This window comes from Nelusetta ayraudi, unplaced genomic scaffold (assembly GCF_046127955.1).
Source record: "Nelusetta ayraudi isolate G7.1 ecotype Tasmania unplaced genomic scaffold, CSIRO-AGI_Nayr_v1 ptg000008l, whole genome shotgun sequence".
NCBI lineage: Eukaryota > Metazoa > Chordata > Actinopteri > Tetraodontiformes > Monacanthidae > Nelusetta > Nelusetta ayraudi.
The window spans coordinates 2,480,860-2,506,531 of NW_027466058.1; the positions used below are offsets into that span (position 1 = coordinate 2,480,860).

Consider the following 25,672-nt stretch of genomic DNA (forward strand, 5'->3'; position numbering starts at 1 on the left):
GCCAAATGTCGCATGAAATAATATGTCTCCTTTTAACTTCCCCACCTTTAAAGCTTAAAAACCCCCAAAGGTTGCCACTAGACCCAGGGTAAAAATAAAAATCAGCTAATCCTGCCAAAAACTGTTGCTGATTTGTTTCTGCTTCTTCAGAAATCCCAACTCATCGCTGTCCCCAGGGGGACAGTTCACAGGTGTGAGCTTCTTTGATGCTTTTTTGTATTGATTGTGTCACAGTGACACCTTTTACTACATGTACCACAGAAACAAATACATGGTTTGCAGAGCTGAATGATGCATCTTTATTCTGTGTTTGGTATTTAAGAAAATCCATTTATTTATACTTTCGTCAATAAAGTTGACATTTTAGTTTTTGGACACAACTGTGTGTATATTCCTATTTAAAAGCATTAGTAATAACATCTGACCAAGTGCAACCATCACATTATATGTTCCATTAATCCAGGTGAAACAAATTCATTCATGTGTTTGACTTTTTGAGCAACAGTGTGTCGATGCATCTCCCTATCACAAGCATAAAGTACTGATTACAAGGCGTGAACAACAAGCTGTTTTTGTGCCTCGTGTTTGGCGTCATTTAAAGCATCCTGTGAGCAGTTGCGCTTCCAGTTAATCTCTTACGTCCTGTTGACTGTGGGAGGTGTGTTCGGGGGCGTCAGTGTGTTGTGCTCTGACCGCGGGGACAGATAAGCCTCAGGATAGCCTCCACCGTCACCTCCTCGCGAGCTCTGCAGCAGCCGCCATGCTTGCGATCCATCTGGAAATTGCTGTCATACTTGGTGAGTTCAGCTTGGCTGTGAAATTGCAAACTTTTCACAGGTTTTCCTCTTTCATGTGGGTTCTGTCAAAATCTGTCACGAGAGTCCAACGCTTTAATCCAACTGATGATAAATGTGCCTTTTTAAGAAATTTGACACCAATCATCTGTGTATGTTTGTTGGTTGAGTACTGTGAAACGAGGGATTGTACGTCCACTTGACGATAAGGTCCACTGTTTGACTCTATCTGTGTTTCAGGGATTGTTATTCCTCACATGCTCAGTGTCGGCGCGCCATCTCCTTCCCCCGACTGCTTGGCTGCTGTTGATGACTGCCTGTCAAATTTATGCAAGAGCCAACAGGCAATTTACAGTGCTGTCTGCGGAGGTGAAGATAACGTCCATACACTATACTTAGTGCTGGGCACTGGGGACACGGCGTAATCCTTCTGGTGGAACTATAAAAGCAATGATTGTATTTCCTTTGGAGGCTCAGGACACAAAGCCATTCATTTTGATTACACCTGGGTGCTACATGCCTCAAACGCAATAACTGAGGCAAGAGCCTGGAGCAAAGCATATGTAAGCGATAAAGAGTCATGATAAATTGGCCCTATATTCTGAGTCTCAGCTCACGCTGACATTACGCTAAATGTAAACATCATCACTAAAGACCAGACGTTTGCCGCTATTGAAAGTCCTGTAACTTTTGTGTGTGTGTGTGTGTGTGTGTGTGTGTGTGTGTGTGTGTGTGTGTGTGTGTTGTCTAGATGAGGATTGCCAGATCAAAGGAGGGTTGAATGGCTGTAATTTGACCGTCCAAACCATGCTGGAGCGACGCTGCGTGTGTAACTGGGAGGAGGAGCAGTGCGGCTCCATGCAGGCGCTGGCCACACAATGCCACCGGCGGACAGGTGCACTACTCCCGAGATTAGCATTTAAATATGAAAATAACACTTTTGTTTACCAAAGGCGACCCCGTCGTATCACTAGAACAAACCCCATTATGCTCCGGATTGCCTGTCACGGGCAACAGGTGTTTCGTTTAAAGCGTGAACGTGTTTCCATTTATTTATTTATTTACAGCAGCCTTGCAGAAGAGAAGCGCGGCGACGCACTGGCAGACAAGCACCTTAATAGACTACGGTAAATTGCCTCATGTTAGCGCCACGTTCGTTCACGTCAACACGCAGCCGACTGATGCACTCTGTCACGCAGTTCACGACGGCACTGGCTCCTGCTTGGACCGCCTGACGGTCTGCGTCGGCGACGCCGTCTGCAACTTGTACCTGGTGCCCGTCCTGCAGGCGTGCACGGCGGGGCCCTGCGACGAAGGCCGCTGCCGCCAAGCCATCGGCCAGTTCTACGGTAGCATGCCGCGCGGCGTGGCGGAGATGCTGGTCATGTGCGAGTGCGAGGCGTCCGATCAGAGCTGCGCACAAATGAGGAGGGCGTTGCATGGCAGCGCGTGCAGTGGCGAGGCCTGGACCTGCCAGAATTCAGTCGTCCGGTGTGCGCAGGAGGCGAGCTGCAGGTGAGCCGACCCGCGGGATTGTGTGACGCGACGCTGGCGCAATGAGTTTGACATTAAAAATGTATGGAGTGAAAATCAATTTCGCACTAGGAGGTTGCCTGAGGTGTTCGGTTGCCCGTGGCCATACTTGCATTCACAGTTGAGGCCAGAGGGCATCATCGTTGGCAACTCCGCAGTTAGAAAATTAGTAGCTATTGGCTGTCTCATTTTTTTCTTTTCTTTATTGAAAAGTAAGTAGTAATAAAATCATGTTTTCAGGCAAAGAGTGATATGAAACAGGGTAATAATCATGACAAGTGGTAATAGAAACATAATAACACTAAAAAACACAGAGGGTACACAAAGACTAAATTGATTTTTTTTATAAAACAGTTCATACGTTCATTAGAGATGTATTAAGATTAGACATTCAGACAGACAGATTAGACAGATTAGACATCAGGCTGTTGCTACCTTAAACTGTAGCTCAGGAGGTAGAGTGGGTTGTCCAATGAACGAAAGGTTGGCGGTTCAAATACCGCTCCATCCTAGTCCGTCCTTGGGCAAGACACTTAACCCTAAATTGCTCCTAATGGGGCTAGGCAGTGCCTTGCATGGCAGCAGCCACCCATTGGTATATGAATGTGTGTGGGTGAATGAGAGGCCTTTGTAAAGCGCTTTGGGGTACTGTGAAGGTGCTGGAAAAGCGCTATATACTGTAAGTGCAGTCCATTTAAACATTGGTTTATTTATTTTTTTATCTAGATCAACAGTTTATTTGCCACACATAGGAAGTGCTTTTGTGATCATTCAAGGACTCGCTAGTCGTTTTACCCCCCCCCCCCCCCCCCCCCGCCCCCATAAAGGTTTGATGAAAAAAAAAATCCTTGTGTCTGGGGAAGATGTTAAAAAGTTCCTGGAGCTGTTTGAAAAAGAAAAGAAAAGGAAAAATCACATTCAGAGACAACAATACGCTGCGTGAAAAACGGTGCTCTGCTCTGTGCTTGGAGAATCGCCCAGCACAGCCATCAGTGTGTGACCAGAGGTAATAATCTTGGTCATCACTGTCTCATTAAGTCCTTGTATTAAATATAGAAAACACATGTTGGAATGAATGACGGCGTAATGGCTTGTAATGATGAGGTGTCTATTTGAAGGGGTGCCGCGTATATTCAGGCATGTTTACTGTGAAATGATTAGACCGGAGCGCTGCTGCAACAACAAGCAACTGGGCAACCATGTTTTCATCCAGTAAAGCTCAGAAAAACAAATCCAGCCAAAACAAAATGTGTTTCCCTCTTGTCCTACCAGAGAAATATTAAAACATTTCCAAACCAAGTGCTGGAGCTTTGAAGAGAATGAGCTGTGCAGCCAGACTGACTTCAGTCAGGATGGATGTCTCGAACTGATGGACCCGGGGCTCTTTCTCGGTGACGAGCCTGAATGTAAAAAAGCTTTTCTGGCCACTCTGGGCACAGTGCTTCACCATCCATGTTCCTGCAACGGCGTGCACAATGATCACGTGCTGACCTGCAGCAGGATTCACGACGTGCTTCACAACAGGTCACTGTTCAGTGAGTATGGCTTAAATCTGGGAAACGCTAACAAACAAAAAAGTGTACCTCCAATGGGAAGAAACACATTCAGGGCAGTTTACTGTGTTTCATGTGTATTCCAGTGATGCCTTGGCAGAGCAGCAGTGGACCTCTGAAACCTCCGAAAATGGACGAATCTGGACAAAATCTCTCGTGGCCCCACAGTAAATTTCCAGGTGGGTTTAGTGTAAGATCTTCCTCGCCTATGAAAGAGTGATTTAATTGTTTCATCAGTTCAAGTTTCTACCTTTGTTGTCCTTTTCAGATTACCTCCTGTACGCTTTTGCGAGCGTGCTACTAGTTGGTGTCATCGTATTAATGCCTCTGGCTCTGGTCTGTAAAATATGGTGAGGAAGCCGACGTTACAGGAATACCAAAAGCACGTCTTTGATTCTTGATGGTAACTGTCGTGCTTTTCTTCACGCAGGACGATGAAAAGAAGAAATGAGAAAATGTTTCATCCGCTGCAGAAAAGCAACTGCGTTGTTATTCTCTGATGGTCTTCGATGAAACGTATGCCAAATATAAAGTTGTGTTCCCATGGCGAGATCTACCGTGATGCCTCTTACTCATATGGCGATGTAACAGTCAGCATCAAGTGCAGCTTCATTTGAATAGCTGGTAAAAAAAAAAAAAATTGTTTGCTGTTGTTGTGTTTGGTCTTTGTTCTTGCATTGGATGTTTCGCACCTTAGAGGAAGCTCAACAAGTTGTCTTGTATCTTATATCCAGTGACTATAAAGTGATCTTATCTTTTTCAATACGAAAAAACGTAGTGGAGTGTTTAAAAAAAAAACGGACTTTAGGAAACATATTACATCATATTCTTTATAAACATTCCCTGATTGGTCCATTGGTATAAAATGGTAGGAAAAAAAAAATTCTTGTGCAGCATCAGTCAAAGGCTTTGCGTCTAACTTCACACATGTCAAGCTAAATTGAGCTATTAATCATTGTTAGGCAGCCCTGCAGTCACCGCCAGGTTTAAATTGACTTCATGTTGTTTGTCACTGTGGCAAAATTGTTTTTTTTTTTTTTTTTTTTTTTTTTTTTTAATGTTTATTGATGTTCACAGCTTCTGTCAAGGAGAGTTCAGGCCGGTGCAACCGTGAAGTTCACAAAACACAAAGAATCCATGTGGGTGTGATGCTAGAGTTTCAATCAAAAATAAAATAAATGAAAATAAAGAAAATATGTTGCCTCTGCAGCTTGTGTAATTGAAATATCTGGTATGAAACGTGCTGAGATGAGAGTGATATTTATATATTTTCTTATTCAAGAATACTTGAAATAGCAATAAGAACTCACCTTTCCAAACCTATCTTTTACAGAGTGACAGGATAATAAAAACCATCTGGTGACATTTATTTATATTATTTTAAGCTTGTATAGGTTTAATATAGTGTATTTCAAAACATATTCATATTTCCTTGGCATGTTGACTTTTTTTTAAAGCTTATGTTGCTGTTTTTTCCCTCCAATATAATGATCTTTTCTGATCTGTAAAAAAAAAAACCTTGGCCACTTTGCCATGAAACCCTCATCAGGGTCTGATGCTGCCAATGACCTTCAGAAGTAGCATTAGCGAAACGAAGCCCACCTGTGTTCAATCAAAGTGTCACATGCTCTGTCTGTATGTACACGTCTTTTCTTAAAAAAAAAAAAAAAAGAAAAAAGAAAAAAAAAAGTCCACAGTACAGTAGGTGGCGGTAATGCACCAATTAAAGTATTGGCGTCAAAAAACAAAACAAAACAAAACAAACAATAAAAAAAAAACATCACTCGCCAAACAAACAGACCACCATGAAGAGTAAAGTCAGTACAATGTTGTAGAGACCGCAAACCTGAACTCTGGAACCTGGAAAAGGAAAGCTTTTTATCAGAGAGGTAAATGAGACTCAAATTGGAGAGACGCAGATGGAGACAAAAATTTGTGTTGAAGTTTCTTTAAAGTAAATAATGAAAGTTTTTATTTTTTTTGAGTGACCTGTACGTGTGAACCGGAAACTATTCACCTGCGCCGCTTTAGTTTGTTCTGGTAGCCCCGTAGTTCACAGCTGTCAAGACAGCCGGCAGGTGAAAAATACCTCGCTTGGATCTGCTGCTTTATTGTCGCCTCGCACTCAATTCACACATTGTTTGTACCTCGTCGTTTTGTCGGAAGGAAGGACTACGTGTTTAATGTTTGCATTCCTTGGAGAGCGCGGCGAGGTATGTTGATATGACCACATGTTTACAACTTTTAGAGTTGCGATTTGATTTGATTTGATAAATATTTGTGAGGCGTTCGCTTGCGCAGACACGTTTGTGTAATGTATGCATTTTATTTTATTTTTAAATTGCAGTTTTCACGGTTCTGTGGAGAGTGGCTTAATAAAGGAAACTCTACACACCAGTCGAGACCCTCAACCGTTTAACTCCGGGGGACTGCTACAAAGGGAAACACTGCGGCTGCAGCGTCATGCTGTGAAAAATGTTGTTCAGTCGCAGAGATGGCTGCCCCTGAGTTGACTCTGGGCTGGACAATCACCTCCCACCAGCAGCAGGACAATGACCATAAATGCACCGCCAAAATGACAGCAAGACTCGGACGGTTCAATGAGACACGTTTAACTGTAGCTGGAGTGACCCAGTTCCAGTCCGGCTGAGAATCTGTGGTCGGACTTGCACATCAACCCATCCTATTTGAAGGAGGCGGAACAGTTGTGCCTTGAGGACCTGGCAAAAGTCCCACTGAGTGGATGTGGCAAACTCACAGAGATGCTACTGAAGTGACTTTCAGCTATATTTCACTGCAGAAGGCGGCTCTGCAAACTATTGACTTCATGGAGGTGAGTAAATATGTACTCAAAAGTTTTCTATTATTTTGACATATTTGTTTGAAATACACACACACATGCATATTTTTGCAAGACAGCATAGGATGACATAAACGATACATTAAAGTACCCACTCTCAGAGGAAAGCGTAACCATTATTTGCCTGCTTAAAATCACACTGCTCACATCACACAAGGCAGTGACAACCACTGCCTTTACATATTTCCAACCTACTGAAACAAACAACAAATAATTAAAAAAAAGACGCAGAATTGCGGCATGGCTCAAACAGTAGCGCTTCCATTCCTGAATATAAAACATTGGAAAATCCAGTCTGTTTGTGTTTGTGCTGATAAGTTTGAAACGGCGCCGTTTGAAGTGATGCTGAAAGTCTGCGCATATTTAAAATTTCATCCCACAAAAAAGTGCCTGGTAGGTGTGAAAGCACAAGAGCGGGAATTAAAAAAAACAAAACAAAACAAAACAAAGAGTTCACTGATGTGTTGTCAAGACGTCTTGGCTGGGAGGGTGCAGCTTCACTTGCAGCCACAACAGCAACAACTGAGATTGAACCTTGACACGAGGCATGGGAGGATCATCCTGACGCTGTTTTCTCTGAACTCTTGTTGTTCTCCTCTTTTATCTGTCTGTGTACTTCTGCACCAAGCTCCTTTTGAAACCTTCGTGATCAATGGGTACATTTTTCAGCCCTCTTTGTCGGGGGCCTCTCAAAGGACTTGTTATCACTCTCCAAGGTCTCAGCCCGCCTTTCGAGTTTCCTTTTAGTTCCAGAGCGGCCCTGACATCTGCGCCATGCATTTTCCACCCACGGGACGATGCTCTCACTGGCTTTACCTTGAGATGTTCCACTTAAAAAAAAAAAAAAAAAAAGAATGGGTTATGGGGAGGAGATGAAGTTTATCTCTACATTGACCTTGGTGTCGGGTCATGCACCTCTGCCACCTCCAGACTCACTCCACCTGCACACATGCTGTGTCTCAATTCAGGTTCTGCACCATTGAGACCGAGTGTCCTCCGTCTGAAGGAAGCGTTCTTAGAGTTCCCAGCCTAGAAGGACGGACCAAACCCGCCTCCCCGGTCACCACTCGGGACGGTCTAGCCTTCGGCGTATTTCCTCGTTTCGTCACCGCCGTTCCCGCTGGCTGGCCAACCCCGGAAGTGACGTTTTTTTATAGTATCAAGCTAACCATTGGTTCGCCATCTAACGATGGCGTTGAATGTTCAAATAAATAAAAACCTGATGTTAAAACTGAATATTTTATGTGAAATTTTAATACTTAAATTTATACGAAGTGTCTTTGCCAGTAGATGCGGCTAATTTCAGCTGACTTCCCAGGATCCCACGATGCTTTGCAGCTGCACGCAACGCATCATGGGATACATAAGTGCGCGAAGGATAGTAGCGGTGCATCCTTGGAATCGGCTAAAACGAGTGCATATTTCCGAGGGCGCATTTTGAGCGTCCTAAGCACCCTCGGGAATTGGGACAAGCCTTCTCGCAGTGCTATGACGCAACTTCCTTTCAAAATGCGTACTTCAAGGATGCAGACCCTGAATTGAGACACAGCATCAGTTCCTCTGCACCCCCCTCACACACCTACACCTGCACCATACACGCACCCCCTTCCTCAGTGGCTCCAGTGGCACCGGGCAGTATTCACGTAATCACAACCATAATTTTCTCTAATGAAGTCTTTTTTTTTTTAACAGCTATTCATCATTTGAGTATCATGCCTTTGTTTTTAGCAGTCCGCCGATCCTCTGTGTGACAGTCGACAGGTCACCCCAAAGAATGAATTTTCAGAATTTCTATCTATTATACTTAACATATTTAACAGAATTTTAATAACCAGCGATTTTAATCTACACGTGGATATTTCCTCGGACTCAATGTACAGGGAATTTTTAAACCTTTTACACTGTCTAGATTTTACGCATGTCATGCAGCTGACTCACAGCAGGGGGCGCACCCTGGACCTGGTTACATCATATGGCCTGTCCATTGGTGCGCCCTCTGTTGTGGACTTGGCTGTATCTGACCACTTTTGTGTGTGTTTTACAATCACCAGTTTTGAGGAAATGCTACCTAACTTCTGAGGTGGCTGCAAATTTTATCCAGCTTTTCCAGAGCACTCCTGCAGAAATTTTCCCAGCACCCTGCGATTTTATCACAGATAGTCTGAGCAACAGATTAAAGTCAACGCTGGATTTAGTGGCTCCATTATGGTGGCCGACAAGGGCCAAACACAATACAACTGCCTTAGTTGGCGAAAACAGCAGTAGGTATGGAAACGATGCAAATCCACAGACACAAGCCCAAACAAGGTACAAAAAGAAACTGTGGTGCAAATGAAAAAAAAAAACATGCTGCAAGACATAAAAACATACTTAATCATCAAATGTGCTGCGAACAGAGAATCGATGCAGAACACAACAGATTCAAACCAAGAAGCCTCTTGCCTGCCTGGGCTCGGGCGGTCCTAGTGGCGGCGCCCCCTGCAGGTATGGACCATCACTCCTCTCGGTGTGCGTGGCCCCCATTAGTAGCTCAACGACTGTCTGTGTGCGGGTGTGAGTGTGTGAGTCTGTGTGTGGGTGTATGGGTGTGTCTGTGTACCTGTGCATGTGTGTGAGTGTGGAACTGTTTGTGTGCTTCTGTATTTGTGAGTGTGGGAGGGTTGGGTTTTGTTTTAAATTTATTTTTTCCTTCTCTCTGTTCAGGCTTTCTTTCTTTGTTGTGAGGCACTTTGAGCTGCTCTTTGTATGAAAAGTGGCATACAAATAAAGTTTGAAGTTTGATCTTCACTTTATTTCAGGTTTTGTGACGTAAGGTGGACAAAGTTTAGAAAATCTCACGCCGCTTTTTGGCAATTTTGGAGAGTCCCACTCTGTACTGCAAGGCGTATTTGTGTGTTTTTCTATTCATGATGAAAGACTGCTGTGGGTTGGCAAATACCAGATGCTAATTAATTTGTGCAAATTGCCCAGTTTTCTCCTGTTCTTCATTCACTAAGCCTCTTGTCTTTCCCATGATGCTCTGTGCTATGCTCCGGCATAGTAATTTTCTCTCATTTCATACTGGGAGCACACATCATTTCCACAGCAATTAGCTAAGATTCCAGGGGTCCTTGCCATAAGGACTTTGACTCAATAATTTTCTCGCCTTTATCACTCTCCCTTTTATTCTCACATCTTTAAGATTCCATATGTGAATCCGTCAGCATTTTAATGTTTGTCTTCATACATGGAATTCACTTGCTTCAGAAAAGAAAAATGCCATTAAAAATTCACAATCTAATTCTAAATGCATTAATTTCCTTGAAAAACAAAAAGCACACAGTAGGATTTTATGGGAGAAATGGACATTTTACATTAACACTGGACACCCAACAGGAAGATATCAAGAGCGAGAGATTGACTAGGCAATACAATAATACAGAGGCACTTTGCTCATCAATCTACAGGCAACCCTTCTGGTGAAAATGGATGGTATTCATAATTTTCTGCAATTTTACAATTTCATTGTAGCAGACACTTTTATCTAAAGCGACGTACAACACAAGCACTTACGAAGGGAGAATTGAAGTGACCTTTTTGCAGTTTTTATATTCCTTATTAATGTTATTATATGAACGCAGTTGAACATCTCAGAACTGCGTGGCATTAAATGTGATCGTCCCTCTGGCCTAGAATAAATATTATAGCAGTTTAAAAACAAAGTGGATCATTAAGTTAAGATTTAACAGATTACAAAATGCATAATTTATCAATTCATTCATTCATATTCTTCTTTATCTACATTAACAGACTAGTGAATTTAAATTTGGCTTTAAATATATTGCACAAACACGGGCAGCTAAATATATGCCGCATGCAACCAAATGCATTTCACATTGAAAAAATATAAACTGATTCCCTCCAGTTCCAACTTGGATGAACAAGAACAAAGACCTTGTAGCCTTGTAAGAGCGGATTTGTAGACCGCAATAAACAATGACAAACCAAACCATATCCGACATGATGTTACAGGCAACAAATCTGAGGGCAGCAGCAGCAGGGGCAGCATTCTTTTTTCTTTCTTTTTTTTTAAAGGGAAGTCAGATCATCAGGCTATTATCTCCTCGCAGCAGAACCTCACAGCGTCTTGCCTCTCGCCCGGGCAACCTTGGAGTTTGTGGAGCGGTCGAGAGCAGTGCAAATGAAATCACCAGCCTCCATCACTTTGGCAAGACTCACACCCTGGAACAAAAACAAAAAAGGGGAGAAATATATTATACACATAAACACTAACAGACACATATAGCTAGTGTGCATAAAAGATTATAAATATATATATATATACATATAATCTAATTATATTTATATAAAATCTAATTATAATTGCAATAAAATGAATAGATATAATATATTAAAATGTGTATTAAAATGAAAATTATATTATATCTTACATATTATATAATATAGAGAATATAACATGATATATAGGATGACATATGTATACATTTCTATATTCGTATACATTTGTATGTATGTATGTGTGTATATATACATATATATGTGTGTGTATATATATATATATATATATACATACACACACATAGCGTGTGTGTGTGTGTGTGTATATATATATATATATATATATATATATATACATACACACACATATATGCGTGTCTGTGTGTGTACATATATATGTGTGCATATATTGATAGCTAGCTTAAAAATAAGCTGCAGTGGCAGCGTTCTGCCAGCAGGGGTAGGGATTGTTAAATAAATTGTGTCTTGGCTTCTGTGGGTTTTTTTTTTTTTTTCCTGCACTGTGGGCTTTCTGCATGATGCGTAAAACCACTGTGAGCGGCCAGCAAACATTCAGCGTAGAGGGAACAGTTGACGCAGACAGTGGGCGAGTCAGGTCGAGCCTGCGGGGGATGCACTGAGTGAAGACCGCTTACGGTTTCGATGCCCATGCCGTGGAGCATGTAGACAACATCCTCCGTGGAGACGTTGCCGGATGAACCCGGAGCGTACGGGCAACCTCCCAGGCCTGCTACCGCAGAGTCCACCACGCACACCCCCATCTGCCAATAATAAACACATAGCGGTGACATTCAGGTCCTCGCATGCAGGTGAAATTCCGGGAAACAAAGATCCTTGTGTTTGCCGGATTGTTCCTGCGGTCATGTTTTACAGCTGGGCGAGGAGGACCGCGGGTCTGCGTCCGGAAGATGAGTGGGCACCGAGCGTCCCGCGATATGGCTTAGTCATCCTCTTTGTCAGCCCTGAAACCACCGTTGCCGCCGCGAAATTATGGCCCTGTTCATACCAGACGAAGACCGCCGAGATAAACTTGTCATGTGTTTCTGATTCTCCTGTTACTCGCCGTTCTTTCTTTGCGGCGCCACTTGGCGTGCCCCAGCAGGCGGACGTTCATCTTATTGTTGTTCATGTACTCGACCCCAAGGCTTTGAGGGAGTGTGTCTCTATTAACCATTTACACCTGCTTAAAAAGGTTTGTGCTTTTTTTTTTTTTTTTTTTTTCTTTCCTTTTTTAGCTGACTGGAAAAAACATAAACAGCAACCAGAAAGCATGCACGCAGCTCACAAAGGTAGACCACTTCACCGTAACAATAACAATTGTTAACTTCGATTCCGCATAATGAACAACCCCATTGTGCTTTTCCTGGAACACTTGGCGGAACCGGGCGGTTGTTCTTGTTATTTAGTCCACCTGTGTTTTTTTTCCCCGCTGTGCCAAGTCGTAACGCCCGCTGAGAAACGTAAACGCGACTGTTATAATCTGTCCTTGTTTCCCCAAGTGTTTTCAGCTGCTGTTTCAAAAATTTAAAGTCAGTCGTCGGGAAGCTTACCAAGCATCCTAAAAATGCTGTTCATTTAGGTTTTTTTTCTTCTTCTTGGCTTTTGAAGTGGAACCTGAGAGATTTTAAAGAATTAGTATCAGGGATTATCATGGACGAAGGTCTGAGGATGTTTTCCATATGTCCCTGGGAACATGCTGGGAATATTAAAGACCTTTTCCAGCCTTCATAGCTGAGCCAGATGTCAAAGGAGAGGATCCCACAGTGAGACAAAATTAACACACTGATCCTCTCGGTGACATTGGGTCACAGAGGACTTTTCACGCGTTAGCAAGTCCGGCGTGCTAAATCAAAAGAATCTCTGTGACCTTCTTTTAACAGTACTACTAATTGGTTGCGTGTTGTTGTTGTTTTTTTTTCTGACCCCCCCACCAGTAGACATGAGCCTGCGTTTTTCAGTGGCTGCCTGAGCGAGCTATAATTGCTGTTTGTTTTGGCAAAAGAAAGAGCAGGAGGTGGAGTGGAGGGAGGAGGAGAAGGAGGAGAGAGAGATTGACTCCGGTGTGTGTGTGCGCCGCACGAAATTTCCAGACCTTCGTTAAAGCCAGAGCAGGATATTGCACTAGGCAGAACTTTTTTTCTCTCTCTTTCTCTCTCTGTTGTTGTATAAACACCGAGATGTAATCTAGCAGGCCAATCCTCTCACTTTCAGCTGCTAACCGCGCGGCAGCAGGGGTCTTTCGGCATCGTGTTTCTGACGGGGAACAAAACGGAGCGTTGAGGCAGCCGGAGATCTGGAACCTCAGGACGATAATCGCGCAGGAACCCGGCGGTCAGGAGCTCCGGCCTGCCAGCGCTCAGCTAGGCCCGTGCCGCCCCAGAAACCAGATGTGCACTCGTCGTTATAAAGGCATATTCAGCGAGCTGCGGCCGTGGAAAAACAATGAATTCCTGGGTAAAGACACGGTGCGTTTTCAAAATTGCACGATCCGGGATAAGCTTATTGACATTTTACACCCCGAGTGGACAAGGCCGAAGACGGACGTGCACTCCTCGCGGTTTCACAGTCGCGTCACAGAGGGGAAGGAGAGAGAGAGGGGCCATTCATCGGAGGATGTGGACGCCATGTTTTACCCGCGGCTATAAACTGGAACGCTGACAGAAGCTGTCACAGGTCCGCTGCTGACACATATATCACCTCTTTCCAAGAACACATAAATAAGCATTGCGGAGTAAAGACCAGTGTATGGGAGGATGGCTTTAAAGTCAAAGCAAACAGCGAGGGAGTAAAACACGTTTCTTCCGTATTCTGTTGATGGTTGAGAGTTTGGGACCGTAATTTTGAGTTATTCAGCATTTTCTAGCGACCTTGGTCTTTGTTTGCTGAGAAAAATGCAGGAATACATAGAAAAGTGCCAATGTCAGGTGTCTCTGTTGTCAGGGAAGAAAACAATCAATCAAACTATATTTATCATACTTAAGTTAAATAATTAGTTTTTTGTTTTTGACATATTAGATATTTTTTAATTATTGATAATAAATTAGTGTATGCTCAAACTCACACTTAATCTGTATTCATCACATTAATATTATTAGGATGACTATTGTTTTAACTTGTTGACTTAATTGCACAAAATATTCAAACTTGATTGAAGCATTTTACCGATAAGACTGAAGACTGATGTCACTCTGAACAGGGAGAACCAACAGGTTCTACTGTATTCCTCAGCCACACAATACAGCCAAATAAAGGCAGAGGATAAACAATTTTCCCTGCCAAGCCTGTGAAATTTAAGTCCGCAGATTCTTTTTTTCTTTTGTGACCTGCCAGGAGCAGGTTAGTAACAAAGTCCCCCAGACCTCCTGGAAAAAAAGAGAAAAGGGTACAAAGACTGAGGAATGTCTTTATCGGGAACAAAAGAGGTGACTCAGGGCTGACAGGGCCGGGGGAATTCATTTCTCTCCCGGTTGGTGGTGTGGACCTCTGGCACACAGAAATGAAATGCTATGATTAAACAGAAACGAAAATAAAAAATTAATTTTTTATCTTGTTTACAAGTGTGCAGGAGGTAGGCTTTCACTCCTGCCAGCTCGTTTTCCAATACAATCACCCATGCAACTGCTGTGTCATACTGACAAATTGAAAATGAAACTAGAAACTGCACTGTTTTTCCATCGCCCACCTTGATGATTATTGCATTAATCAGCACCAATGCAGGAATTTCTTAACGCCGCCCCTGAGGGGGAGTAGCTGTGAGTGCAATGCAAGGTGTGATGACACGTCGTCTTTGTTGAGGAGGAACTGAAACTGAGGTATCAATCACGCCACAAGAGCAAAATCATCAAAGTTATTGATGCTTCGATTGACCCACACATGACTAACACAATGTCACGAACAGGGTAGACAAGGAATAGCCATTAAAAAAAATCTGCCTTAGAATCAATTCATTATCCCGTTCATCCTCCTTTTTCTTTGAAAAGACAAATTAAAAACGCTTTCTGGTTTGATGCATATCTGATTGGCTGCTGAACACACACACACACACACACACACACACACACACACACACACACACACACACACAAATGGTTGTCGATAAAGAAAGCTGAAGCGAACAAGGCCAGACTTCAAGTTAAGCTCCTTCATTTTTCACAGATCTTCAAATAATTCATAAATTACATTTTTTATAACGAGAAAATGGCCCCATGGGATTTCTGGTCATATAATACTATCTTTTAGTGTTCCGTTTCGTATTGTTTTTACAACACAATCACTTAATAGGCGCTAGAGCAGAAAAAACATGACGGCCGGCCTCTGCGTGACGCCCGTCGAATCCTGTTGTATAAACAGAAATATAATATCGGTGGTTTATTTACAAATGACGCAAAAGCAGAAGACGGGCAATTTTCCAGGGGACGGCTAATTGCGGGCGCTCGGCAAAATGGCTGCAAGTCAGGTGCGCGGGGTCGGGCGCCACTCATCGCATGTTGCTCGGCGGCGAATGAAAGGATCATTTTCCGCCGGCTCTTAAGCGCGGCATTGTCGGAGGGTTCAACGGCCGAGTGACAGATGAGTTGGAAGCCCCTCTGCCGCACCCCCAACACCCCCACCTCCACCCCCCAGGGGCCTTTCCATCCACCTCGCTCTCGCTGGCTTTGTTCAGCGGACACCCAATAGGTGAGCCTTTGTGCTCGCTCACACACACACACACACGGACCCAACCCCTCACATCTGTTGACCCGCCCAGCAATCCTCCACCCTCCCACCACCACCAACCCCACCAAAATAGCTTCTTCCTGTGCAGTGACAATGCGCCGCAGAGATCTGATACAGCCGTATCCGCGTTACCTCTGCTTTATGTCAGCCGGCCGCTCATTCCCGCTGCGCGTTTTTCATGTTGGCGAGCTCTCTAGAAATGAAGGTTGTCCGTGTAACCGTCCGGCAGGGTTTTCCAGCTTCGCTACTGTGCTTGTGTCCGTGACTGGAGTGACACACAGGAAATATCTCACGTATCTTCAAACGGTCAGTGTAGTACGGAGGCGTATTAAGCGAATTTACCATACTAAAAACAAAGAACGGCTCAGAATAACGTTTTTACGTGATAATTTTCACATTTTTACGAGATAAATTCAATTTTATTTCGTGAAAATGAAAGGTTCAGCGTCACATAATTACATAAATAAGTTTCACATTTTTACTCGATAATCTTTACATTATTTCATCACTAAGAAATTTAAGCTAAACAAAATAAGTACAATGGCTCGTTTGCGTGATTCGATTAAACTATACTGTAGCCGTGGTTTGACACATGGTGAGATGCTAAACTAACTGAGCACCGTCGATGACATTAACATTTGTATGCATACTTTGAGAAAGATTTTGAAATGCATCGAAAACCACATTTTGAGCCTTGGCGAAGTAGCAGGAACTTGATGGGACACATGCCAGTTCAGTTGGAGGCTCTTGTACAGTTCCTTTGCTGGCCTCGTTTCGTAAAAATGTGAAACTTTCACGTAATTACGTGATACTGAGCCCCCTTTTTTTCAGTATGGCAGCAATACACTTCCGTCGTTTAGTGAGTCATGTTTCTTTGCAGGGAAGGATTTTAAGGTCATGTTTCTTAACGTCCCTCTTCCTTGTTGACGGATCGCTCTTGAACTCTATACGCGTTTGTTTTGTGCTTGCCTCAACTCCTGTCAGACAGAGGACGCATTCATGAACGGGCCTCATTGTCGCTGCGTCCCGTAGCGGCCGCAGGTGCACGGCGAGCGTCATGGGAATTTGGACGGGCACTGACTTTGTTTTTGTGTTTTTAGACTCCCGCTGACGGTATCTGTTGCACGCGGGTGGACCAGCCCTGGTTTTTGAGAAATACTTACAATAATTACAATAGATGAGCACAGCTTGTTTTATCAGAATGTATTCTTGGAACGCAGCTGATCTTGAAAGACTGGAGAACTAATGGGCTGGAAAAAGACCTAGATGAAATTTTAATTGGCGTTTGCTTTCCAGTGGAACAGGCAGTGAATGAAGAAAACATATATGTCTGAGAGCCTAGAGCAGCATGTGTCTATTCACAGTGGAGATGGAGAAGCTTTGCACATGGTCTCGTGGTCGGAATTTTGATTTAAAGCCCCAGAAAAGTTGTGTGATCTCGACTTTGTTGGCTGTAACTTTAGGAAGCTGAACGACATCCTGGAACAAGAATCGCCACCTCGACTTCATTCCTCCACATCTGCTTCCTTCTCCTCGTGTCATCGCAGCTTAAAAGCATTGATTTATTCAGAGGCCAGGCTTGTGTCCATAATAGACATGTGGTTCTGCACAAGAGAGCTTTTATTAATGATAAATAGGAGGATGTGCATGTGAAGGAGGCAGGCGCCCAGAGAAACTCCTTCTGAGCCCACAGAGCAGTTTTCAAGCGATCGAACATTCAGGGATGTTAAAGATGAAATGAGCTGGCACAGATGTTTTCAGCACGTTTGGGTATTAATTAACTTGCCAGTTTTTGAGAGGCCAACACAGGAAAAGAGAAGAGAGTGCCGAAGGTAGTCACAATAAGTTCACAATCCTCCCAGTAGAGAACTGCAACACGCTGACGCTCCTTTTCTCGCTCAACCTTCCTCCTGTCTACAGTAACTATATCACCACTGTAACAAGTAATCATCAGCAAAGTGCTCTTTCAGTTGATGCAGCTTTGCTAAATGTTCCGCAACTTGCTTGGAACCAAATCCTTACTCTGTAAACCCGAGTCGGTAGCTGCTTACCTGCAGCGCAGTCAGGATGTTGGCCAGCGCTTGTCCGTACGTGTCGTGGCAATGCACCGCTAGCGCACTGGCGGGCACCTCCTTCATCACGCTTTGCAGCATCTTGCACATGGAGCCCGGGGTACCGATGCCGATGGTGTCGCCCAAGGAAATCTCGCAGCAGCCCATTTCGTACAGTCTTTTCGCCACCTGCGGCGCAACGCCACACGCACCACAAAGGGTCTGTCAGCAGAACAGACTCAGGAGTGGGGCTGCACGATTCTGTTTTGTCTCACCTCAGCAACTTTGGAAGGTTCAACCTGTCCCTCGTAGGGGCAGCCCAGAACACAAGAGACATACCTGTTAGAAGACATAGTCATAAGTTTGGAAAACAAGTTGACTGCTTGAATGTAGCAGTAGGTCCAAGTGGCAAAATGGGTATTCCTTATTATATCTCATAATGTTATCATGACTATACAATTTGTGATATATAATTATGTTTCTCTTTTTTCTTTTTACATTGGAAGAAGACATTTTTGAAATTTCGGCAAAGACAAATAGAAATGTGGACATTTTTGGAAATTCTGGCCTACTGTTAATGGTCTAGATCTTGATTCATTGCTATTGGTAAGAGTTTATTGCATTGCGCGCCAACTTGTCATATCATCTAAAAGATTGATAACAGCCGTTGTGGCATTGACAGTAGTCAGTAATTCATCTGAGTGTGATTCATTGATGATCTGGATTCAAACAGACTCCGGGGGACCATCTGGATGTCTAATATTACATTAGCTTTTATGATGTTTCTGCTTCATTGATAGGCGCAGAAGTATTTTCCACGTTTTGTCATTTCTCAAGTGTTGGTGTAGGTGGCAGTTAAAACATCAGAGAACTCACCCTCGCACCGGAATCTGCCGCTCTTTGGCTGCACTAATGACTTCCTCGAACCGAAGCATGCTCTCATCAATAGAGCAGTTTATGTTTCTTTTACTGAAGGTTTCAGTCGCCGACCCAAACACTGCCACCTCGGTAGCACCAGCTGCAACCTTAAAAAGGGATTTAAAAAAAAACACCTTGCAGGATCAGCTTGGCTCACACTTACCTCAGTCCAGGATTTATACAACACAAAAATAAGCATGTGACAAGTGCAGGTGGATGTCTGTGGATTTCAGCTGAGAGGCTGAATTGGAAATTACATCTTACAGCATCGTGGAAGCCTTGGATGTTTGGTGTCAGAACAGGATACTGCACATGAGGGACTCTGTGGATTCCTCGGAGTACATCGGTGTGGTCTGCCATCTACATGAAGGGATGATATATGATGTTTGAAAAAAGGCTTTTATCATCTCGCTGCACAGAGGGACAGCAAACATACGTTACATTTCTTGGTACGAGGTCTTGGACATGTTCAAACATTGTAAGAAAACAATAGTGAAATTTATGACAGAGCATGAAATGACAACAATCTATTGAGAAATAAAAAAAAATGCTTCTCTACAGCATGTGTGAGCACACAGCTGTGTCAGAGGCAAAGGTTGTTTTTTTTTCTTCTTCTTTTCCTTTCTCAGTGCGCTTGCAGCGCGGAAAGAAAGACTAATAAATCACTCGGCACTCTTGGGTTTGCACAAGGGGAGCGTTATTACCTGAGGTACCCACTTTGAAGAGACAAAGCTGGTGGCCTCGACCGCTGGCAGGCCCGTTCCTGAAAGCATGTCTATCAGCTGGATTTTCACCCCTGTCGGGACAATTTCCTAGGAAGCAGTGAAAATGAAACACACACGTTCTGGACTTGATGCCCTCCCAAGAAAAAGTGGTGCGTCCAATGTAGTGATTTTTCCAACATTTAGCCCGCAAATTTTTTGGAATCGACGTCGCCAAAAACACAAATGTCAAGTAAACAAAATGACATTTAAAGCAGAGGAGGGGTGCCATAAGGAATTAATCAAGGAGAGACGGGCAGTGGAGTAAAGTTAGGCCAAAGGCGGTGTCATCTCTCCTATTCAATTTCAAAGGAAATGTGAAACATATGTCCCTGTCAATTACAGCCGACAACCTGCGTATGCTCTGCATTGATTTATGTAGGAAAAAGCCCCGAAACAAATGGGATTTTTTTCAAAGCCAGGACGCACAGGGGTGAGACGCGTGACTGCCTACCATCTCATTCTGAAGTCCATCCCTTGGTCCAACTTCCACTATTTTTACAAACTTTGGGTACTCATGCCCTGTAGAGGTCTGCAGAACATGTGATGGGGGAGGTGGGGAGTGGGAGAGAGAAAGACCAGAGAGCGATGATAGTCAACAGGACGCTGAACACAAGCCGTATGTCACGCCTTTGGCATGGAGCGCTCCAGGACATGCTGTTTGTAACGTGGCCATCTGTCTACTTCAAAGACCGGACGAAACCAGAGAAATGAGGCGTACAGCTGTTATTGCATAAGGACGGGACATCAGGTGATGTGTCAGGAAGTAACAAATTAGTTAGATGGTGAAAGGGAACCCCATGACAACAAAATATGGGGAATGTATCTAGTCGGAATTTTAAGGATGATCGACTGAGAGTATTTGATTCTGTCAACTTCTTTCAAACTAAAACACCAGAGCCACTTGTCAAATGTTGACTAACCAACTGTGTTTATTCATGGCAAGTGGTTGAATGAGTAACAGCTCCTTTTGCTGTTTGCCAAACAAGTCTGAGACCTTTCACGAAAAAAAATAAGAAACTAAGCATTCATATTGCTGTTTTTTTCTGTGTGTGAATAGTATTTCAATATAGTTGCAGCACTGCTGTACGAGAATTATTTGACCTTCTCCGGAGCCTAGCTGGCTAACATCTCTATAGAAAGAACCGCTATGAGTTGAGCTGTTTGGAAGGACACCAGCAGCTAAAGGAGCATTTGCATTTTATTAGAAAGCAGCAGCAGAGTCACAATATATCCTTGCAAGCCACTGTTGGAAAACAACACACAATGTTGTGTGAAAGCAGAGCAGGATTTGACTAGAAGTGACCAATTATATAAGCAGTATGAAGCCTCGGCTGTCAGCAGGTCCTGGCTTGCTGTGCAGCCTCTCTGCCATGGGAGAGTCATGTGGCAGAGCATGTGCTGCAAATTAGAAACAAGGAAAACAACGCCCACCTTCTCCTCCAGCGGCCAGCGCCTCAGCCATGGGTAGTCTTGCAGCAGTTGCTCATAGCTCAGGCAGTGCTTCACCGTGCCGGGGACGTTACCCATCCGAAATGCCGGCCTTCAGCTCGCTGTCCTTTCCCCCCTGCGTCCCTAAGACCTCACCGCTGCAGGCGCTACGGAAAATTAGAGCGCCTGATCAATTTTGCTAATGCCGGCCTGGACGGCGGAGGGCCCCGGCTGCACGAGGAGGCAGGCAGCCGCAGAGGATGGCTGCAGATGGAGGAGGAATCAGCGGGTTGCCATGGCAGCGACATCCCTGCGAGGGGAGGGCATCAAAGCGAGAGCGGGACAGGGAGGCGGAGACTGAGAGGGAGAGGGACTGCTCGGTAGCCGAGTGGCAAATAGAGTTGCTCAAAAGATTAGTGCTGCAAGTTGAACTGTAAAATCCTTTTGTAGAGAGCTGTGTCAAAATACAATAACTGCCCCTATGGCAAATACACGACAGAACCATATAAAGGATCGGATTTTATGGTTAAATCGAATCCAAATGAACTATTTTCAAACATAAGATGGTCTCTTTTTGCTATAGTGGAATTTTCAAAGGTCATAAAAGTCCAATATTATTGATAATTTACTTTGTGTTTTCCAGCTCACTGATTGTCAGCCTGTCAGTAAATTCTCCAGCGATGACAAAAGCCCACAGTTCACTTCTTTTGCCTGGTCCACTTTTCACAAAGTGAGTGCCTAAACAAACAGTTGCGGTAATGGGCCCTTTGTGATGTCGCATAGATACTGATAACTCAGCCTGGATAATGACAGACCCAGCCACCAGCCTGCCCTTTGAGACCACCTTGTTTTTCTGACCTTCAGATGGGAAGTCTTAAAAAGCAGGAAGCTGTAAACACAGAGTTAAGTGGGTGCGCACGTGTGTGTGTGTGTGTGTGTGTGTGTGTGTGTGTGTGTGTGTGTGTGTGTGTGTGTGTGTGTGTGTGTGTGTGTGTGTGTGTACGTGCGCGCGCGCATTTTATTTTATAGTTTTTTATTTGGATAAATGATTGTGTTACGCTGCTCCAGTAGGCTCTGTAATAAAAAAGGAAAAAAGTAGAAAATGGATACAGTATGGGACCTTCAGTTCAACAAGTAGACTGGACCCACAATCAGGTCCCCAGTGAGAATCCGAGGCTTCGGGGAAATAGTCTGCTTTGATTTGATCTCCTGTGACCTGAACAGTTTGAGGGGTTTCCATTGCCAGACGTGACACTGCTGCCAATGTCAACTGCATGGTGTAATAAAATCCCTTGTTAAGCCAGGGCAACATTTACCAGAGAAAGAGCCATTCTTCTGAGCCCAGATGTTAACAATAGAGGGGCTTAATGAAGTCCCAGCATTCAACCATCTCACCGCGCTAAACTGCCCGGCGATGAGAGACCCCTATTACTCTCCCGGGGGAGGAGGGCGACTCATATGATCGGCCCTGGAAAAAAAAAAAAAAAAAGCCTTTTTGTAGCAGACTTCAAGGTTGATGTCTATCACTTGCCACCACCACCCCCCGACCCCCTCACCCCAACCAACCCCCCCCCAAAAAAATCTAAAATATAATTTGGCCCTTTGCCAGTGCCGGTACTGCTCCTCAGCCTCCCACTAACACAGCAGACATTTGGGCATAAGAGTAGAAATATGTCTATTTTTTTATCAGGATTTTTTTTTTTTTAATATACTTGATTATACTGTAATTCAAGACAGATCAGTGCTGAAACAGCAGGAAAAAAGTGACAGGGACGTTTCTGGTTCCCCAAGAGCGTTCACCTGTTGGAGTTCCATGGTGTTAGCACATTGTTTCAGATAAGTTTGATCATTGTTACCCAATTAAACTACTATATTGTATGGATAAATTGCGACACTTACACGCACTGCCTTATTTATTTATTTGTTCGTTTATTTCTTAATTAATGTTAACCTCCGTAATGCAAACCAGCATGCATTTTCTTTTCAATGCATTTTGCATACAGATATGGCTTATCGTGACCAAAAGCATCTGCGGCCTTTTTAAAATGAAAGCGGAAGCTGTCACGTTGCGTCTTGCCTTTAAGGGGAAGAGCCGACATTTCGCGTCGGGATAGTGAGTGCGTCTGATATGTGGCATTACAGAATTTCATATATAAAGGTTGGATGTCTCTCTGGCTGGCATTTATTAAAAAAAAAAAAAACCAACCTGAATATGCCAACAGCATATGCTGAATACAAATTTGTCTTAATTGACACTCTGGAAAAGGGCTCCGTGGCAATATGTGTGAGTGTGGTCAGTTTGCATGTGTAAATGAGAAAAATGGATAAACACCGTGAGAGGAAAAGGATCTCTGTGTTTGACTTTGTCAATCCCTCTCCGGAGATCCATATATTTTCCAGGGAGTCTTTTTATTTCTCAAATGATTCAATAGAAATCAAATGGTGCAAATGCCACAACATGTTTCTGTGTTGTATGCTGCATATTGTAGAGGGATTGCTTTTTGGTTTTTGCCGTGCAGGAAGAAACACATGTGCAGACCTTTATGCCGAGCAGCTTTCTGCTTGGCACGAAAGAGGCTTTAAGCTCCCAGATAAATACTGAAAACAGAGTGGAATCGGAAAAGGAAAAAAAGAATAAAACAGGATCCAGATTAAATCAGTTTTCGCCCTCCATCCGTCTTCAATTTCTCCAGTGTGGATTCAACTGAACTGCAACAACGCGAGTCATGATGTGGAGTCCAAAGCGCATCAGTGGTGTCACCGTGAAAACCAGGAATCAGGACGCGCGCGCTCTCGAACCAGAACAAGACAGAGGGCTTTGTTGGATCAAATGCTGGAACTATTACAAACAACTCTACAGAAACTGCTAGATGGCGCCGGATTCAGGCTGAGACAGCTCAGCCGCAGAATGAGCAAAGTACAGATAAATATAGACAAAAACATGTTGATGTAATTATAATGGTAGGGGGGAAAAAAGCAAAGAATCATTTTTCTCTTGATCAGATCTTTACAGAAATGGGAGCCTGAATTGCAGTCACTCTCTTCTTACTCCTTTCTTATATAAGTGGCAAATTGTGTAAAACATAAGTCAGAAAGAGCCGCTCATGGCTGATCTGTCACACTTTGCCTGCACGAGATCGCTTGACTGCCGGCTGCCGATTTAGGAAAAATAAATAAATAAATCAAATTTTTCCGACTGGGAATGACGGCAGAATGATAATCAGTTGGCTTGTTTCATGTCTTCATCCACTTATCTAGTCAGTCACAATCTTTAATCTCTTCCTCACATAAACTGTTATTACCAGCTCCACAGCAGTCGGTTGCATATATAAAAGGCAGAGATTGAGATTTTCACATATATTTCATATATTTTGACTGGTATGCAAATAACAGTGACCCCCACTTTTACCACGTGTCCCGACCGCAACTGCAAATACCCTGTTTTCTGTCGCGGCACTTAATGTCTTTTCCTCTCAAGCCTTTATTTGTAATAAATCCAGGAAGTAAATATAAACAGTGATGCGGTTTTCTTCGAGGAAGGGCAGAAGTGTTTCAAGGGGCCGTTCAAGGCAAGCATCTCCGTTGCCAGTGCACTCACCTCAGTTTGTTGATACAAATAGTTAGTGAGGCTTGATGTGGACGTAAAACCACTGGGGGGATGATGGGAATGCTCCATTTTTGAGGATGTAGGATTTTCTGTTATCAACTTGGCAGTAATCAGTGGCAGACGATTGGCCAAGAGAATCAAATTCACACATGTTGTTGTCTTTTAACAAGGAAAGGAAAGCTCCGATTCGAATATTATTTGAATATATATATTGATATATTTATATTTGGAACTTTATTACACCAAAATAACAAACCAGCAGGCTTTAATTAATCTTTGTTCTTTTTTTAATCTTTGTCCTTTCTGATCACATCTAATAGTTTAGCTTCTGCAGATCATAGCGTCCTTGGCTTGGCTTAAACGTGCCTCGTTTTGGCGGCGCACTATATAAAAAAAGAGTGGTTTTAAAAGCTCTGTGTGACTCAGCTAAACAGCGTGATTAATAGCAGGAAGAGGACATACTTGGCCTGTGAAACAGGTTCACATCCAGCGCATCTGCTTTGTTTTTCGTTAATGTCCTTTAATGTTGCCTGTTTTTTCTCTTTTTCTTTGCAAGTTGCACTTTAAATGGATGACGGTGAACGACAAACATGCAAGAGAATTACGGGGCGGACATTTGTTAGCATTTATTATCAGACATTTTCGCTCTGAAATGATCTCAGAGTGCTTTTAGAAATGAATGTAAAGTAGAAGCGCGGGATTGAAAATCTCCTCTTTGATGCACAACAAGGCACCAGTTCATCTTCTGTAACGTAAGCGGAGAAACCGAAAACTACATTTGATGAAGAAATTCAGATGACTTTCCAAAAAAAAACAAACAAAAACACTGTAACACGCCGACAGTGTTCTAATGCGCAGGTGCCACCTCTAATGGTAATGGGAACTGACAGCAGCGCTCACAGGCAGCCTGTTGTAACCCGGAGACCCTCTCTTTCTCTTTACCAGCGCAAATGTGAATAAAAGGCAAGTGCGTCTCTGCGCTGCCCCGGCGCTCGCTTGGCCCTGCAGCCTTGTCATACCAAACAGCATGTAAAAATGTGACCCATATGGTCGCCCCCTTTTTTTTTTTTTTTTTTTTTGCAAGAGGGACTGATTGAGCTGCGTGGAAAGTCGCTGGCCACCCACGCAACACAAATAAGGAGAACCATA

At 43.5% G+C, this 25,672-nt stretch overlaps 2 protein-coding genes across 2 annotated transcripts; one reads left to right on the top strand and one right to left on the bottom strand.

The window, feature by feature from the left end:
• The first annotated feature begins 669 nt into the window (after positions 1 to 669).
• gfral (GDNF family receptor alpha like) lies at positions 670 to 5,036 on the top strand. The gene is made up of 9 exons (XM_076018410.1): positions 670 to 797; positions 1,035 to 1,163; positions 1,546 to 1,689; positions 1,862 to 1,921; positions 1,994 to 2,309; positions 3,600 to 3,862; positions 3,967 to 4,059; positions 4,149 to 4,230; positions 4,311 to 5,036. Exons 1-9 carry the CDS (start codon positions 761 to 763, stop codon positions 4,378 to 4,380), a joined length of 1,194 nt encoding a protein of 397 aa, XP_075874525.1. The 5' UTR covers positions 670 to 760; the 3' UTR covers positions 4,381 to 5,036.
• Positions 5,037 to 9,881: 4,845 nt separating this feature from the next.
• On the bottom strand, positions 9,882 to 22,380 carry hmgcll1 (3-hydroxymethyl-3-methylglutaryl-CoA lyase like 1). The gene is made up of 9 exons (XM_076018721.1): positions 20,920 to 22,380; positions 19,940 to 20,017; positions 19,429 to 19,536; positions 18,989 to 19,084; positions 18,683 to 18,831; positions 18,082 to 18,145; positions 17,807 to 17,995; positions 11,675 to 11,800; positions 9,882 to 10,961 (listed from the first exon to the last, which is right to left on the bottom strand). The coding sequence occupies exons 1-9, from the start codon at positions 21,013 to 21,015 to the stop codon at positions 10,857 to 10,859; spliced, it is 1,011 nt and encodes a 336-aa protein (XP_075874836.1). The 5' UTR covers positions 21,016 to 22,380; the 3' UTR covers positions 9,882 to 10,856.
• Positions 22,381 to 25,672: the final 3,292 nt, after the last annotated feature.

Excerpts from the sequence above, each read along its gene's own strand:
- gfral (XM_076018410.1), top strand. The coding sequence starts at position 761 with ATGCTTGCGATCCATCTGGAAATTGCTGTCATACTTG. Across the intron at positions 2,310-3,599 it reads GCGCAGGAGGCGAGCTGCAG|AGAAATATTAAAACATTTCC; the intron begins GTGAGCCGACCC and ends TTGTCCTACCAG. Across the intron at positions 4,060-4,148 it reads GCCCCACAGTAAATTTCCAG|ATTACCTCCTGTACGCTTTT; the intron begins GTGGGTTTAGTG and ends TGTCCTTTTCAG.
- hmgcll1 (XM_076018721.1), bottom strand. The coding sequence starts at position 21,015 with ATGGGTAACGTCCCCGGCACGGTGAAGCACTGCCTGAGCTATGAGCAA. Across the intron at positions 18,832-18,988 it reads TCCAAGGCTTCCACGATGCT|GTTGCAGCTGGTGCTACCGA; the intron begins GTAAGATGTAAT and ends TCCCTTTTTAAG. Across the intron at positions 18,146-18,682 it reads CGGCAGATTCCGGTGCGAGG|GTATGTCTCTTGTGTTCTGG; the intron begins GTGAGTTCTCTG and ends GTCTTCTAACAG.